This window comes from Sorex fumeus, unplaced genomic scaffold (genome assembly GCF_029834395.1).
Source record: "Sorex fumeus unplaced genomic scaffold, SorFum_2.1 ptg000047l, whole genome shotgun sequence".
Taxonomy (NCBI): Eukaryota; Metazoa; Chordata; class Mammalia; order Eulipotyphla; family Soricidae; genus Sorex; species Sorex fumeus.
The window spans coordinates 40,079,854-40,094,195 of record NW_026606104.1 but is presented as its reverse complement, the minus strand read 5'-3'; the positions used below and the strand labels follow the sequence as shown (position 1 = coordinate 40,094,195).

Genomic DNA, 14,342 nt, shown 5'->3' with positions numbered 1-14,342 from the left:
GGGGCTTGGGGAACAATATTGAATGCTGGAGACCAAACCTGGGTTGGTCATGTGCAAGGCAAATGCCTTGCTTGCTTTACTATCTTTCTGGCCCCATTTTGTGAGACATTCTCTTTCCCAAGAATTTACACAAAGGACTGTTGCTGCCCAATGTTTAAAACCTTATGAGGCGAAGGTGTTCTTATAGTTAGGACAAAATCTCATTGTGAAACCAACTTGCGGACCATGTAAGGAAAATATTCTCATTATTCATAGTTTGCTTTGAATCCTAAATTTTATTTTCTAATTTATCCTTAAAATTGACTATGCTGATTTTGTTTTGTGTTTTAGTCATACCTAGCTGTACTCAGGGAACTCTACTGGCTTGATGCTCAGGGGTAGCTGCTGGCTCGGAGGACCAGATGTTGCTGTGGAACTGAACCTCTGACATGTGAAGCTTTGTACTAGCCCCCTGAGCTATCTCCTGCTTTCCCCCACCTTCATAATGATTTTTTTGTTTGTTTATTTTGGGGTCACACCCAGCAGTGCTAGGCCTTACTCCTGGCTCTCTGTTCAAGAGCCGCTCCTGGTGTGATGCTGGGAATCAGACCCAGGTTGGCTGTGTAGCGCTGTAGCACTGTCCTCTTGTTGTTCATAGATTTGCTCGAAGGGCACCAGTAATGTCTCCATTGTGAGACTTGTTGCTACTATTTTTGGCATATTGAATATGCCACGGGGAACTTGCCAGGCTCTGCTGTGAGGGCGGGATACTTTTTTTTTTTTTATTTTTATTAGTGAAGCACCATGAGGTACAGTTGTAGACTTACAATTTTTTGTGCTTGGGTTTCAGTTATACAATGGCAGGTGGGATACTCTTGGTAGGTGGCCGGGCTCTCCGAGAGGGACGGAGGAATCGAACCCGGGTTGGCCCAGTTGGCTGCATGCAAGGCAAATGCCCTACCCGTTGTGCTATGGTTGGCTGTGTACACGGAAAAAACCTTCCACACTATAGTGGTGCTTGTCTTGCATGTGGCCCACCCAGGTTCTATCCCTGGCACCACATATGGTCCCCCAAACCTGCTAAGAGTAAGCACCGAGCACAGCCAGGAATTACAGAATCTGCCAACACTATGGCTTTTGAAAAGTAGTTTATTTCAGTACCTTTGTAGTCACACAAACTGTCCTGGTTTTGAGCAAATGTTTTAACTTGAAACTTGTTTCCTCAGTAAAATGAGATAATTCCCTGACAGATAACAAGGATGAAAAAAGACTGACATTTTTTTTTTTTAATTTATTTATTGAATCACTGTGGGAAAGGTTACAAAGCTTTCAGGTTTATGTCTCAGTCATGCAAATATCAAACACATTTCCCTTTACCAATACTTATTTTTTACCATGAAAAACCCCAATAAAACCCCACCCCCCACCCCTCCCCGTCCCTGTGAAGCAGATGAATTCTAGTTAACACTCTATCTGCTTTGATTAGATTCGTTGTTTCAATAAAAGATTCACCACTATTATTTAGAGTTTACCCCCCCCCCCAAATCAGACATGCTGAAAAAGCATTGTGAAGTGATTTGCTTTCTACGGCTGGGTTCAAGAATTAAATGTTGGTTTTGGATTTCTGCTCTTTTACCTATTGACCCTGGAAGTATTTCTACTGAAAGTCAGATAGTTAAGAAATTGGTTTCTGTGTTCTGGAGTCCTGGCCGTGCTGGAGAGCCGCTCGCGGGGGGCAACTGGTGGCCTCGGTAGGGCGTGAAGGGCGGACCGAAACGCCCCCCTTCCCATGAGGTTTTAGTCGCCCCCACACTCCCGGCTCATACCTGCTGTCCACAAGGCTCCCATGTGGCCGCCATCTTTCTTTCCAAAGAGGAGAGGGCGAATGGGGCAACACCCTTTCCCCTCCGGCAGACTTGATGGCCTGGATCAATGCAGAGTCCGTTCACTTTTCTGCTCCAAGCTGCTGGGTTCTGCATTAAGTCCTTGTGCTTCTGGGGCCGTGGCCGTGCTGGAGAGCCGCTCGCGGGGGGCAACTGGTGACCTCGGTAGGGCGTGAAGGACGGACCAGAACGCCCCTCTTCCCATGAGGTTTTAGTCGCCCCCACACCCCCGGCTCATATCTGCTGTCCACAAGGCCCCCATGTGGCCGCCATCTTTCTTTCCAGAGGGAGGAGGGCGGAAGGGAGCAACACCCTTTCCCCTCTGGGCAGAAATGATTGCCTGGATTAACGCATAGTCCTTTCACTTTTCTGCTCCAAGCTGCTGGGTTCTGCATTAAGCCCTTGTGCTTCTGGGGCTGTGGCCGTGCTGGAGAGCCGTTCGTGGGGGGCAACTGGTGACCTTGGTAGGGCGTGAAGGACGGACCGGAACGCCCCCCTTCCCATGAGGTTTTAGTCGCCCCCACACTCCTGGCTCATACCTGCTGTCCACAAGGCTCCCATGTGGCCGCCATCTTTCTTTCCAGAGAGGAGAGGGCGAATGGGGCAACACCCTTTCCCCTCCAGCAGACTTGATGGGTTGGATCAACGCATAGTCCGTTCACTTTTCTGCTCCAAGCTGCTGGGTTCTGCATTAAGTCCTTGTGCTTCTGGGGCCGTGGCCGTGCTGGAGAGCCGCTCGTGAGGGGTGACTGGTGACCTCGGTAGGGCGTGAAGGACGGACCGGAACGCCCCCCTTCCCATGAGGTTTTAGTCGCCCCCACACCCCCGGCTCATACCTGCTGTCCACAAGGCTCCCATGCGGCCGCCATCCTTCTTTCCAGAGAAGAGAGGGCGAATGGGGCAACACCCTTTCCCCTCCGGCAGACTTGATGGCCTGGATTAACGCATAGTCCTTTCACTTTTCTGCTCCAAGCTGCTGGGTTCTGCATTAAGTCCTTGTGCTTCTGGGACTGTGGCCGTGCTGGGGAGCCGCTCGTGGGGGGCAACTGGTGACCTCGGTAGGGCGTGAAGGACGGACCAGAACGCCCCTCTTCCCATGAGGTTTTAGTCGCCCCCACACCCCCGGCTCATACCTGCTGTCCACAAGGCTCCCATGTGGCCGCCATCTTTCTTTCCAGAGGGAGGAGGGCGGAAGGGAGCAACACCCTTTCCCCTCTGGGCAGAAATGATTGCCTGGATTAACGCATAGTCCTTTCACTTTTCTGCTCCAAGCTGCTGGGTTCTGCATTAAGCCCTTGTGCTTCTGGGGCTGTGGCCGTGCTGGAGAGCCGCTCGTGGGGGGCAACTGGTGACCTCGGTAGGGCGTGAAGGACGGACCGGAACGCCCCCCTTCCCATGAGGTTTTAGTCGCCCCCACACCCCCGGCTCATACCTGCTGTCCACAAGGCTCCCATGCGGCCGCCATCCTTCTTTCCAGAGAAGAGAGGGCGAATGGGGCAACACCCTTTTCCCCTCTGGGCAGAAATGATGGCCTGGGTTAACGCATCGTCCGTTCACTTTTCTGCTCCAAGCTGCTGGTTTCTGCATTAAGTCCTTGTGTTTCTGGGGCTGTGGCCATGCTCCAAACTTAACTCTGATTTTCAGGGAGAAAGATTGGGTGGTTTACTTCTCATTGATCACTTTGTATATAGAGAGATGTCGCGCGGCCGCATAAGCGGCCGCGCGGTTTTGAGAAAAAGTCCTCGTTCCCGCATACTCGAGCTGTGTTTGTAGAGGCTTCTGGTCACCAGGGTTCCATCTGGGGGAGGCGGGATGCGGCGCCTACTCCATCTGGAACTTCCCGGTGCTCTCGGCTCTTTTTGGAACCTGTTTTTTCTTTTTTCTTTTCCTCCGGGATCCCGCACCCTCCATGTGTTCCTTCTCTTATTCTGAACGTTTCAAAGATGGCGCTGGGGGGCGGGCTGTGGGCATGACTTCCGGGATCAGAGGTTACCTGGGAGGTGTAGTCCGGCAGATTTGAGAAAAAGTCCTCGTTCCCGCATACTCGAGCTGTGTTTGTAGAGGCTTCTGGTCACCAGGGTTCCATCTGGGGGAGGCGGGATGCGGCGCCTACTCCATCTGGAACTTCCCGGTGCTCTCGGCTCTTTTTGGAACCTGTTTTTTCTTTTTTCTTTTCCTCCGGGATCCCGCACCCTCCATGTGTTCCTTCTCTTATTCTGAACGTTTCAAAGATCGAAAAAAGACTGACATTTGACACACATTAAGAGCTCAGAGCAGGGAGGGGTGGGAGGTGGGGGTCTATTGGGGTTCGGGGTTAAAAATGAGTATTGGTAAAGGGAAATGTGTTTGGTATCTACATGACTGAGACCTAAACCCGAAAGCTCTGTAACTTTTCCCACAGTGATTCAATAAATAAATAAATTATAAAAAAAAAAAAAAGAGCTCAGAGCAGTCGGAGGGGAAGGAAAAAAAATAAAAGAGCTCAGTGAACAGCAACCAGTGATTATTGTTTCACACATTGTGCCACTAAGATGGAAATAAACTTATTTTCCATTTTAAAATAGCTTTGATGAATTCAAGAATAAGAAATCTTAGGGATCACTCCTGGTGGTACTGGGTCTTAAGTAGGGTCAGCTGTGTGCAAAGTAAGCCTCTTAACTCTTGTGCTTTCTCTCTAGTTCTCACCATACACATATAGATTATAATGGTGTTTGAGGATTCAGCCCAGGGTCTCACATACATAAAATAAGCAGCCTACCACTGAGTTACATTCCCAGTACTTTATTTTTAAAAAGAGCCCTTGGGGCTGGAGCAATAGCACAGCGGGTAGGGCGTTTGCCTTGCATGCAGGAACCTAGGTTCAATTCCCAGCATCCCACATGGTTCCCCGAGCACCGCCAAGAGTAATTCCTAAGTGCACGAACCAGGTGTAACTCCTGTGCATCGCCAGATGTGACCTAAAAAGCAAAAAATAAATAAAAAAAAATAAAAATAAAAAAGAGCCCTAGGTGGTATAAGTGAAGGTTAAACAATTTTCACTTCTGTTCACATCTTCATTGGAGCATCACCAGTTTGGCAAGTGCCTCAAAATAATGAAAATTATTTGATAAAATAGTGTCATCTGACAATTGGATAATTCAAAGTAGAATGGATTTTCAAATAAATCTGAGTAGAGAACTCTTGGCGTTTGATTATCAGCAGGGATTAACTCTGTGTTCTTTCAAGTAATATTCAACATGGTCTTTCTTCCTTTTCCATTTTCTCTTTGTTTCTTTCTATATAGTTTCCTGTTTTTCTTTCTCTTGCTTGTGTGTCTCTATTGTAGCTTGAGTCACTTATCCTTGTTAATGACAATCAAGGTATTTTGAAGAGACTGAATTGATCATATCCTATTTGTAGTGTCTGAATCTTTCTTTCTTTCTTTCTTTTTTTTTTTTTGCTTTTTGGGTCACACCCAGCGATTCCCAGGGGTTACTCCTGGCTCATGCACTCAGGAATTACTCCTGCTTGGGGGATCATATGGGATGCTGGGAATCGAACCTGGGGGTCGGCCACGTGCAAGACAAAGACCCTACCCGCTGTGCTATCACTCTAGCCCCTAGTCTGAATGTTTCTTTTGGCTACAAGGAAGACAAAGATTAATCTAAGAACCCTGATAGAAGGGTTCATTTATTTATTTATTTGTTTTTTGGGTCATTCCCAGCGTTGCTCAGTGATCACTTCTGGTGGGCTAGGAGGACCAAACGGGGTACCAAGGATTGAACCCGGGTCGACTGCGTGTAAAAGCATGCATTTTATCCACTTGTACTCTTTCCGACCCCAGATTCCAGCAAATTTGTAAGTTTCCATCCCACAATTCAGACTATAAATTCACAGCGACACTGAGGTCAGTACTGGACACATAGTGGGTTTTCAATAATTAAATTTTGGTTAATAGTTTCTGGGAAATTCTAATGAAATTGGAGCATACGTTGAAATCTTGCGAATCACAGTTTAGCATTTTCCACTCTCTAAGAGGGGCGGTTAATGTTAGGGTAGGAGGAAATAAGGGCGGTCTCTAAAGAGAAGAGCTTGAGGTTGTGGGACGATTTGATTTAGGGCGAGCACAGGGAACAGATCAAAAACAATGGAGAGTTTAGGGATAATGCGATTTAGTTTCCTTTGGGAGTTGGCCCTTTTTCTGACCCAGCTCTTTTGGCTTCAGAAGTGCAGATATCTCCCCAATCTACTTTATGGCAGGTAATTAGTTCGAAGCCCTGTGGGAAACAGAGCCTCGCTCTATCATTTGTAGGTGACGTTGCTCTCATGTCTATTTTAGCGATTTCCGCCACATTTTAGGCTGCCCTCTACGAAGGGTGCAAGGGTAGTGGACGGGCAGTTTCCCATTTCTTCGAAGAGGTGATGTCCTACACGAAACCCTCCAGCCAAACGACGTGTTCCATCACCCAAAAATCGTGCTCTAACTAGAGCCCAATACCCTGAGAGAGGCTGGACCGCGTGGCGGTGGGCGTGTCTGGGGCGAACGCCAGCGCGAGGGGGCGTCGGGGGCGCTTCGGCGCCGGCGAATGCGGGCGGAAAGGCCACCGCGGAGCGCCACCGGCGCGGACAGTGCGGGGCGGGGCTCCGGCGGCGGCCACGCGCCGCGAGGCCTAGGTACTCCGCCTGGCGAAGGCGGCAGGGGAGCGAGAGGCCGTCTGGGCCTCTCAGGGCCTTGCGCCCGCTGGCCTTGCCTCTGACTAGGGGCTTCACCACAGACCCCTTTGTGTTCCTGCCCCCGCCCCGGAGGCGCCCCAGCCGGCGGCGCTGAGCTCCCTCATTGGCTCAGCCGTCGGCCTCCTCGATTGGCTCTCGAGTCCTCCGGCTCGGTGCGCATCTTCGCGCTGCTATTGGTCAGCTGGGCTGTCTCTCCGACCGCCGCGCAAGGCGATTGCTCAGCATCTCGGAGTCCCTGGAAGCAGTTCCGGGAAACCCCGCGTGCTGCCGGGATCGCTTCTCTGTCCATGAGGGGGGGGGAGGGGGTGGCGCGCGCGCCATTTCTAGTCGTTTTCAAAGCGCCTCGCGCTGATTCTCACGGGCCCGGCCGCCGGCCCCTGCTCTGCCCTGGTGAGTCTCGCGCGGGCCCGTGGGGGGTGGGGCCGGGAGCCCCGATCCGACCCGACTCAGCCCGTGCTCGTCGCCTGATCCCCCAGTTTTGTTTTCGCTCCGAGGCCCAGGGCTGGGGGCGGGGGATGGGCTGGGGGCGGCTTCGGTCTCGTCCGGCCGTGCGGCAGCTGTGGGCCTAGCCCCGCCGCGGCGCCTCCTCGCCCGAACTCCCCTTCCTGCCGCCCCTCCGAGCCCTCGGCCCGGAGTCCCACCCGCCGGGTGCTGCCCGCGCGGGTGGCCGGAGTCGGCCGTGCTTTTTCCCGCCTCCGCCTGCCGCTCCACGCGGCTGGGCCCAGCCGGCGGCCTTGAGGCGCTCGCGGCCCCGTCGCTTCTCCCTGGGCACTGGGCTCCGGTCTCGGCCCGCCTGAGCGACGACGAGGGGGACGTGTTGATTGATGAACGGGACGGCCCCGACGGGGTGGGGTGGGCCGAGGGCGGGATGCAAACCCCACCGTTCCCCGAGCCGGGAGAAAACTTTTGTTGTGAGCACGGAGCCGAAAGGCCGAGTTGTGAGGGAAGCCCCCTCCCCCCCCCCCCCCCCGCATTCTGCATGCTGCGAGCCGAGATTTGAAGGAAAAAATGACTGCTAGAGGCCACGAAACTTAGGCTTGCAAGCGGCGCGGCGCCTGCGATTCCGAGTTCTGCGCGTGTCATTGGCGCACTGAGTTGCAAAGACGATTCTTTTTCTTGTACGGCTGGAACCGTTTTCTGCTAAACGCTGAAACTTGAAAGCCAGGGGGATCTTGGAAAGGTTCTTCCACAATACCTGCGTGAGATTTTTTGTTTTTCCTTTTTCTTTTTTCTTTTTTTTTTTTTTTTTGCTGTCCTCAAGAGGCTGGATTTGTGCCTCATGAGTCAGTCGTAGGATAAGGGCTTGGCGCTCCTATGCCGTGAGATAACCGTTAGTTTTCACTTCGTTGGTTCTTTTAAAGCCCGTCTCTTTACACGGAGAGTTTGCATTGCAGGTATTTAGAAAAAGTCAGGGATGAACCACTGCTGACTTGCCAGATATCCCGGCAGCCCTTTTAAATCTTTAGTTTCCACCTTAAAAATTTTATTTATTATTCTTTTTATGCAAAAATGTTTAGATCAAATGCCTTCAGTCGTTATTAGTACATTTGCTGCATCCAGAAATATGGTTTGGCCTTGTGGCATTGTGTTGAATTGACGAACGAGTTTTAAATGTCTCCTAACATTAAAGTTACTTAAAAATGAGGACCTTACTTTCGAGTCGAAGAGAGTCGTGTCGTCGTCCCCTCCTCCACACCCCCCCCCCAAAGGTTTTATTTTCTGGTCTTACTTTTTTGTTTTGTTTTGTTAAAACTTTACAGACTTGTTTCTGAAAACTTCAGTTTCAAAATCAACATGTAGAAAACCTGTGCATTGAAATGGGAGTCATAAATATTTCTATTGTGTGCTCAGTACACATTTGTCTTTGCTTTATACATACTTAAGAAAGAAAAAAACCTTTACAGGCGTTCTTTGAACTTTTCAGTGAAAAATCTGCTTCCGTTCTGTGACTTGTAGTATTCCCAGTTGCAATGCTGTGAGGGTCTTGTGATAACTGAGAACCTTTGAGTTCTGAGGAATTTACGATGGTGTTTGGGGGTGGGGGAGCCTGGGAAAGCAGAACTGTGTTCACCAGATTTTGGACTTCAGGCTGCATCTTTATATAGTTAGGTTGTATTAATCAGTAAATATTCTTCTTAGTCTGTAAGTTTCTTGATTACAAGCGTGCCAGTTTGGAAGGTTTCTTTTTTTCCCATTTCATCATAATTTGAGGCTTACCTTGAGAGACCTGTGTCCACTCAGAGTTTACCAGTTTGTGTTTGTGTAGACATTACTGAGTTGTAAAGTCTTAGTGATTTGTAATCTTAAGAAGACATGCTATTATTTATCTCATTTCAGACAGAGTAACACTTTCTGCACTATCTTCTCTTCCTACTCTTCCCTCTTTCCCCTGGGTTGTCTTCCTTTTTCATAAACTTCTGCTAAATCTCAGTGGACTTTGAAGTGAAAGTTGTTTTTAAGTCAAAACTACATATCATTAGTGCATTCGCACAATGTTTGATAAGTAATCTGGAAGTGTGGCTATTTTAGGGGTTCTAGTACTTTTTAAGGAAACTTGAATTTTCTTGATAGCTAATCGGTATTTTCAGTTTCATCCCCCAAATCAGACTTTTTCTTGAGATCTGCCTTCATAGCCTTTTCCCCAGTGTATGTCGCAATTTCTTTTTCCTCCTGTCTTTTATCTTCATCACATTGTAACTTTACCACAGATAATTGCACTTTAAGTCCCCAGTCTTTTGAGGCAGTATAGAGACTGACCTTGCATAATTTTATTAATCTCTTTAGGGAGTTGGTCCATTTCAGTATTACATACAAATTGAACATACAAAATGATTTTAGGTTAATCTGAGAAATATAATGTAAGTTTATCCTAATTAGGTAATGTTTTGTTAAAACTATTTGGAATTAGTTAGCTGTCCATTCTTGTTTTCACAGCTTCATTTTACTAATTTGAAAAATTCAATAATGTACCCGTGATTTTTTTTTTTAATTAAAGAAGCACTTTAGCTCACTTTTGATTTTATGTGGACTTAAAATAATTGTTTAGCTTTTAAACGTTTTGGTCATTTTTTCTTTTAAATCTGAATGGGAATAGCAAATTAATTTTAGAACAATTATTAATGTCAAGTTGTGTTTCGTTTTAAGTGAAGTGGAGAAAACCCAAACCACCAACATGTTGATCTAGAGATAACAGGGCATTTTATTTGAAATCTGCATTGAATCCGAAGCAGAGCTAGGAAATACTGAAAGTCCTTATACCTTTACTAAGTGGTCTGTGGGTGTTCACTGTCTTTAAACCAAACTTTTAAGTGTATAAAGACCGAGGGTCTTTTAGGATTTTGATTTGTTGATATGCTCTCCAGGACACAACTGCTGCTTTTGTTAATCAGTGATTCTACCTTTAGTAAATTCAAACCTTTAACTTTACCTAGTGTACATGAAGTTTCTTAAAGATCTAATGCTTCAATGTACATTTTTAATGGTTTTACAGGATTATAATTGCAAATTTAGATTAGTTACATCACAAAAGGCATAAAATATTTTGATAGAGTTTATTAGCATGTATACAAGTTAGTTTAGATAAATCATGCATTGTCCTACAAACTAGTTATTTCTGGCTTAATGTAATATAGCTCCTGAATTTTTTCCAGCAGCATAATAAAATGGCTAATCAGGTGAATGGTAATGCGGTACAGTTAAAAGAAGAGGAAGAACCAATGGATACTTCCAGTGTAACTCACACAGAACACTACAAGACACTGATAGAGGCAGGCCTCCCACAGAAGGTGGCAGAAAGACTTGATGAAATATTTCAGACAGGTATAATATGCATTTCTTGTTTCTGACTGGTTATGAAAGTGAGGACAAACCACTTTGAATTTTATAGACTTTTAAGGTTAAATAATACTTAACCGTTTCTGATCTATGCAGAGCAATGTTTGTTTACTTTCCCTTCATTGAGGGCATATTGGGTTTGTCTTTTGATATTCTTATTTCATTATTTTGATGCCTTCTTAGTGTTGAATATGCAGTTGTAGTTTTAGAACAGTATGTCAATTTGTCTTAGATTTATCACCAATTAAAATGTATGTTTCAGCATACCAAATTTTACATATTTTTCTTAATCTAAATCAGTTGTCATTTTGCTTTTACTTTTCTACTTTTAGCTTCTTAAAGTGATTGTTAAATCAGCTTAGGTCTGATTAGGTGGCATAATAAGAGGAGTAGGTCGACTGTATTGTCTGAAACGATAATAAATGTCAAGACTCCTTGAGAGTTGTGGCCTGTCTAGTTTCTAATAGATGGAAATCCACATCTCTCAGTAATTTGGAAGTGTTTGGTTTGTAAACAGCTGCCTTTTTTTTTCTTAATTTTTTTAAAATCTAGACATCCCATGGTTAAGTGCTTAAGCAAATTTGAACATCTTAAAATGGTTGGTTGTAAGTGGTTTGAAGTTTTAAAGAGGGAGAGAAATATTTACCCTTAGGGAATGTTGCTCATAAATAAATGTGTTCTCCCCTTTGGGGCCATAGATGGAAACTTTCTTCCTCCGTGCTTTGTGTGTTATCCAGATTGGGAGAGAGAATTGAATTGTCTCACAAATGTGTGTTAAGTATAGTAGTAACAAATACCTGGTTTTTTGGTCCTTAAAACGATTATAAACCTGAGAAACAGGATAATTTTAGATATTACAATGATTTCTAAAAATGACTCCTGGGTGATGGTCCCATTTGAAAATCATTCCTCAGGAACTTTCTGTGACATTCTGCCATAGAGACTTGGCAGTGATCTGCCTAGAGATGCTCTCTTAGAGAGTGCTTTGTTATTGATAAGAAGCTGATGGTTTGGGTGTAGGCTTGGTTTGACAGAATGGATTGATGGGGTGTCCTAAGTTGTGACTTTGGGCGGTGGATGGACTATACAAGGAAGGAAATTATTTAGACATGCTCTTTTTGAGCTTTTAAAACAAATCATGGAACATTTGAAAAAGTAACTTAGCAAGTGGCATTACATTTGCTAAATTTACTGTATGGAATAAAAGTTCTTTTGGGTTTTATCAAAATGAATCACTTTTTGATGTTAGTTCGTATGGATCTGGGGGTTTTAATCTGCCAAATGTTTCCATTTTTATATCAAATCAATTCTGAAATATTCCTAATATTGAGAAATACATTAACTTAACAGACAAGTTAAAAACTTGGTAGGTGTTCTGTGTGCAGTTAAATATACTACAGCATTATGGAATGTGATGCATATATTTTCTGTGTAGTTTATTAAGTCCCATAGTAAAGTCCTTAATGCCATGAGAAAAAGTCATGTCATTGATGACAGTATTGAAATGCCACAGCATGGTGTAATCTTACACCTCAGAAAAATTTTTAAAAAGCCTTAAAATAACAACTTTCAGAATTGATTAATCAAGCTGCATTTGAATTTGTAGAAGAGTTTAAAATTATGCCTTTCCACATTCTGACTGCAGCAAAGTAGATGCTCAGATGCATTTCAGTTTATTTTTGTTGATAAGAAGGTTAAAAATAAGCCCTTGACACTTTGGGGGGAGTGGAAACATATACTAAGTAAAAGTTGTTTTCTAAAACTTTCCCTTACCTTTTGATTGGTTAGCAACAACTACAACAGTCAATGTAGCTTGGAGATTGATCCTTGGGATATATAAATTTGTTCTATTAATGTTTAATCTGTAGTGTGCACTTCAGATTTAATTTCCCAGATTTTTGGGAGTGGGAAATGGGGTTAGGGTTTTTCCTTTTTTCTTTTTTTTTCTTCTTTTTTTTTTTTAGATGGATGTGGGGATTGAAATTTATGCTTATAAGTGTTGATTTTTTTTATTTTCTTACTATATTTAGCTTTCTATATAGTTATTTGTATAGCTTCCTAGATGCATATTAACTGAAATGAAGTTTATTAGTAATAGCATTGAATATGATAAATCCTGTTTAAACATATAGCACAGTTTAAATTATCCCTTTTGTTGCAATAATGTTACCCCTTTTCAATTTAATTTTAGGATTGGTAGCTTATGTCGATCTTGATGAAAGAGCAATTGATGCTCTCAGGGAATTTAATGAAGAAGGAGCTCTGTCTGTACTACAGCAATTCAAGGAAAGTGACTTATCACATGTTCAGGTAAGGCCAGAAATTACTCAGAAATGGCTTTGAACAAATGAACTGAAATTAATTTTCTGTTAACTTTTTTCTTATGGAGATGTAGTATTTTTGTTTGTGATTACCTTTATTTCTTTAAAAAATTAGTTTGAAGGGGAAAAATCTACTTTATGGCAAAGAGTTTTCAGAAGCACAAGTATAAAGTAAGTCCCCACATTTCTTCGTGTGTAAATAAGTTACTTTAAAAAATTAAAGCCAAAAAAAATTAAAGTCAAGATTTACTAGTTGTATAGGTTTTTGTGAGTTTAAATTATTCAGATTTTTAAACATTCTTGGATTTTCTGATTCTGGTTTATTATGTTGGTGGGAAAAAATGGAGGTGGGAGGAATAGTGCCAGAACATCTGGCAAAGATAGTTCAGACACACTTAAAAATCAACAAATGGTAGATTGTTTTGCCAGTGTCGACAGTAAGCTCCTTGAAGTCTTTGCTGACTTTCTATTTTCTGTCTTCTTCAGTCTTTGGCATATAGCAGTCACTACTATTTGTTGAGGGAATAAATGAGTAAATAAATTACTAAAATTTTGGTCTTCTGAAATTTGAATTTACCTTTCAGTGGTTTGTGATGATTCTTTTTAATTAAATTCCTTGCCTGTTGTAGAACAAAAGTGCATTTTTATGTGGAGTTATGAAGACCTACAGGCAAAGGGAGAAACAGGGCAGCAAGGTGCAAGAGTCCACAAAGGGACCAGATGAAGCAAAGATTAAGGTAAAAGTTGACTTAGATGTAAATAAAATGTTATTGAAGTTCTTGTTAGATTTTCTTGAAAAAGCTTATCTAATCCACCCTTTATTGAATTGGTGTTTACAGGATCAAGAATGTGGCTCTGTGTAAAAGTGCCTTTCTTGCAAGCATGAATGAGACCTGGGTTCGCCCCCTGCACTGAGGGAGAAAAACAGTATAACTATAGATTAGTATTTAGATGAAAAATAACTTTAAGGGAAATTACTGAAGAACTTTTGGTGCAGAATTTTTTTTGTAGCAAATATTTATATATTTGGTAAAAGGACCCAATGTAGACTCCCTAATTCCCTGCTCTATTGATGTATGTTTATTGATACTTCTGATAATAGTGTCCTGGATTGATCTAATCATGTCTCTTGGTTCAAATTTTTTGGGGGGGGTGTGGGGGGGTCACACCTAGCGATGCTCCGGGGTTTCTCCTGGCTCTGCACTCAGGAATTGCTCCTGGCGGTGCTTGGGGGACCATATGGGATGCCCGGGATTGAACTGAGTCAGCTGCTTGAAAGGCAAAATGCCCTACCTGCTGTTAGTATCGCTCCCGCTTCAGTTCAATTTTTTTCTTGTTGTGGAGTTCATGCGCAATTCAATCAACCTAATCAATGGCTGAATAAATAGCAACACTCCTACATTAAAATTTTAAAAAGTAAAAAAAATAATTTTTTTCTTGTTATTTCACCTCTTTCGGTAAACCTGTTTTTAAACTTTTTTTCCCAATCTATTTGATTTTTATTCACCTCATTGTTAAAATTTGTAAATGGGAATAATAGTAGTCTCTGCCTCATAGAGGGGCATAGGGATCAAATAAACATTTGTTTATAATGCCTAGAGATGGTAAGAAT

The 14,342-nt window shown here is 43.9% G+C and overlaps 1 protein-coding gene across 3 annotated transcripts in view; it reads left to right on the top strand.

The window, feature by feature from the left end:
• The first annotated feature begins 6,825 nt into the window (after positions 1-6,825).
• Positions 6,826-14,342, top strand: part of HNRNPR (heterogeneous nuclear ribonucleoprotein R) — a 42,239-nt gene continuing 34,722 nt past the window's right edge. Inside the window, exons 1-4 of one of the 3 annotated variants that reach the window (XM_056123102.1) lie at positions 6,828-6,965; positions 10,226-10,394; positions 12,601-12,719; positions 13,360-13,467. In XM_056123102.1, the coding sequence (XP_055979077.1) occupies positions 10,238-10,394; positions 12,601-12,719; positions 13,360-13,467 (384 nt within the window). In that variant the 5' untranslated portion in view covers positions 6,828-6,965; positions 10,226-10,237. Of the gene's footprint in view, positions 6,966-10,225; positions 10,395-12,600; positions 12,720-13,359; positions 13,468-14,342 lie in introns of all 3 variants that reach the window. The other 2 variants (XM_056123100.1, XM_056123103.1) reach the window with 2 other exon arrangements.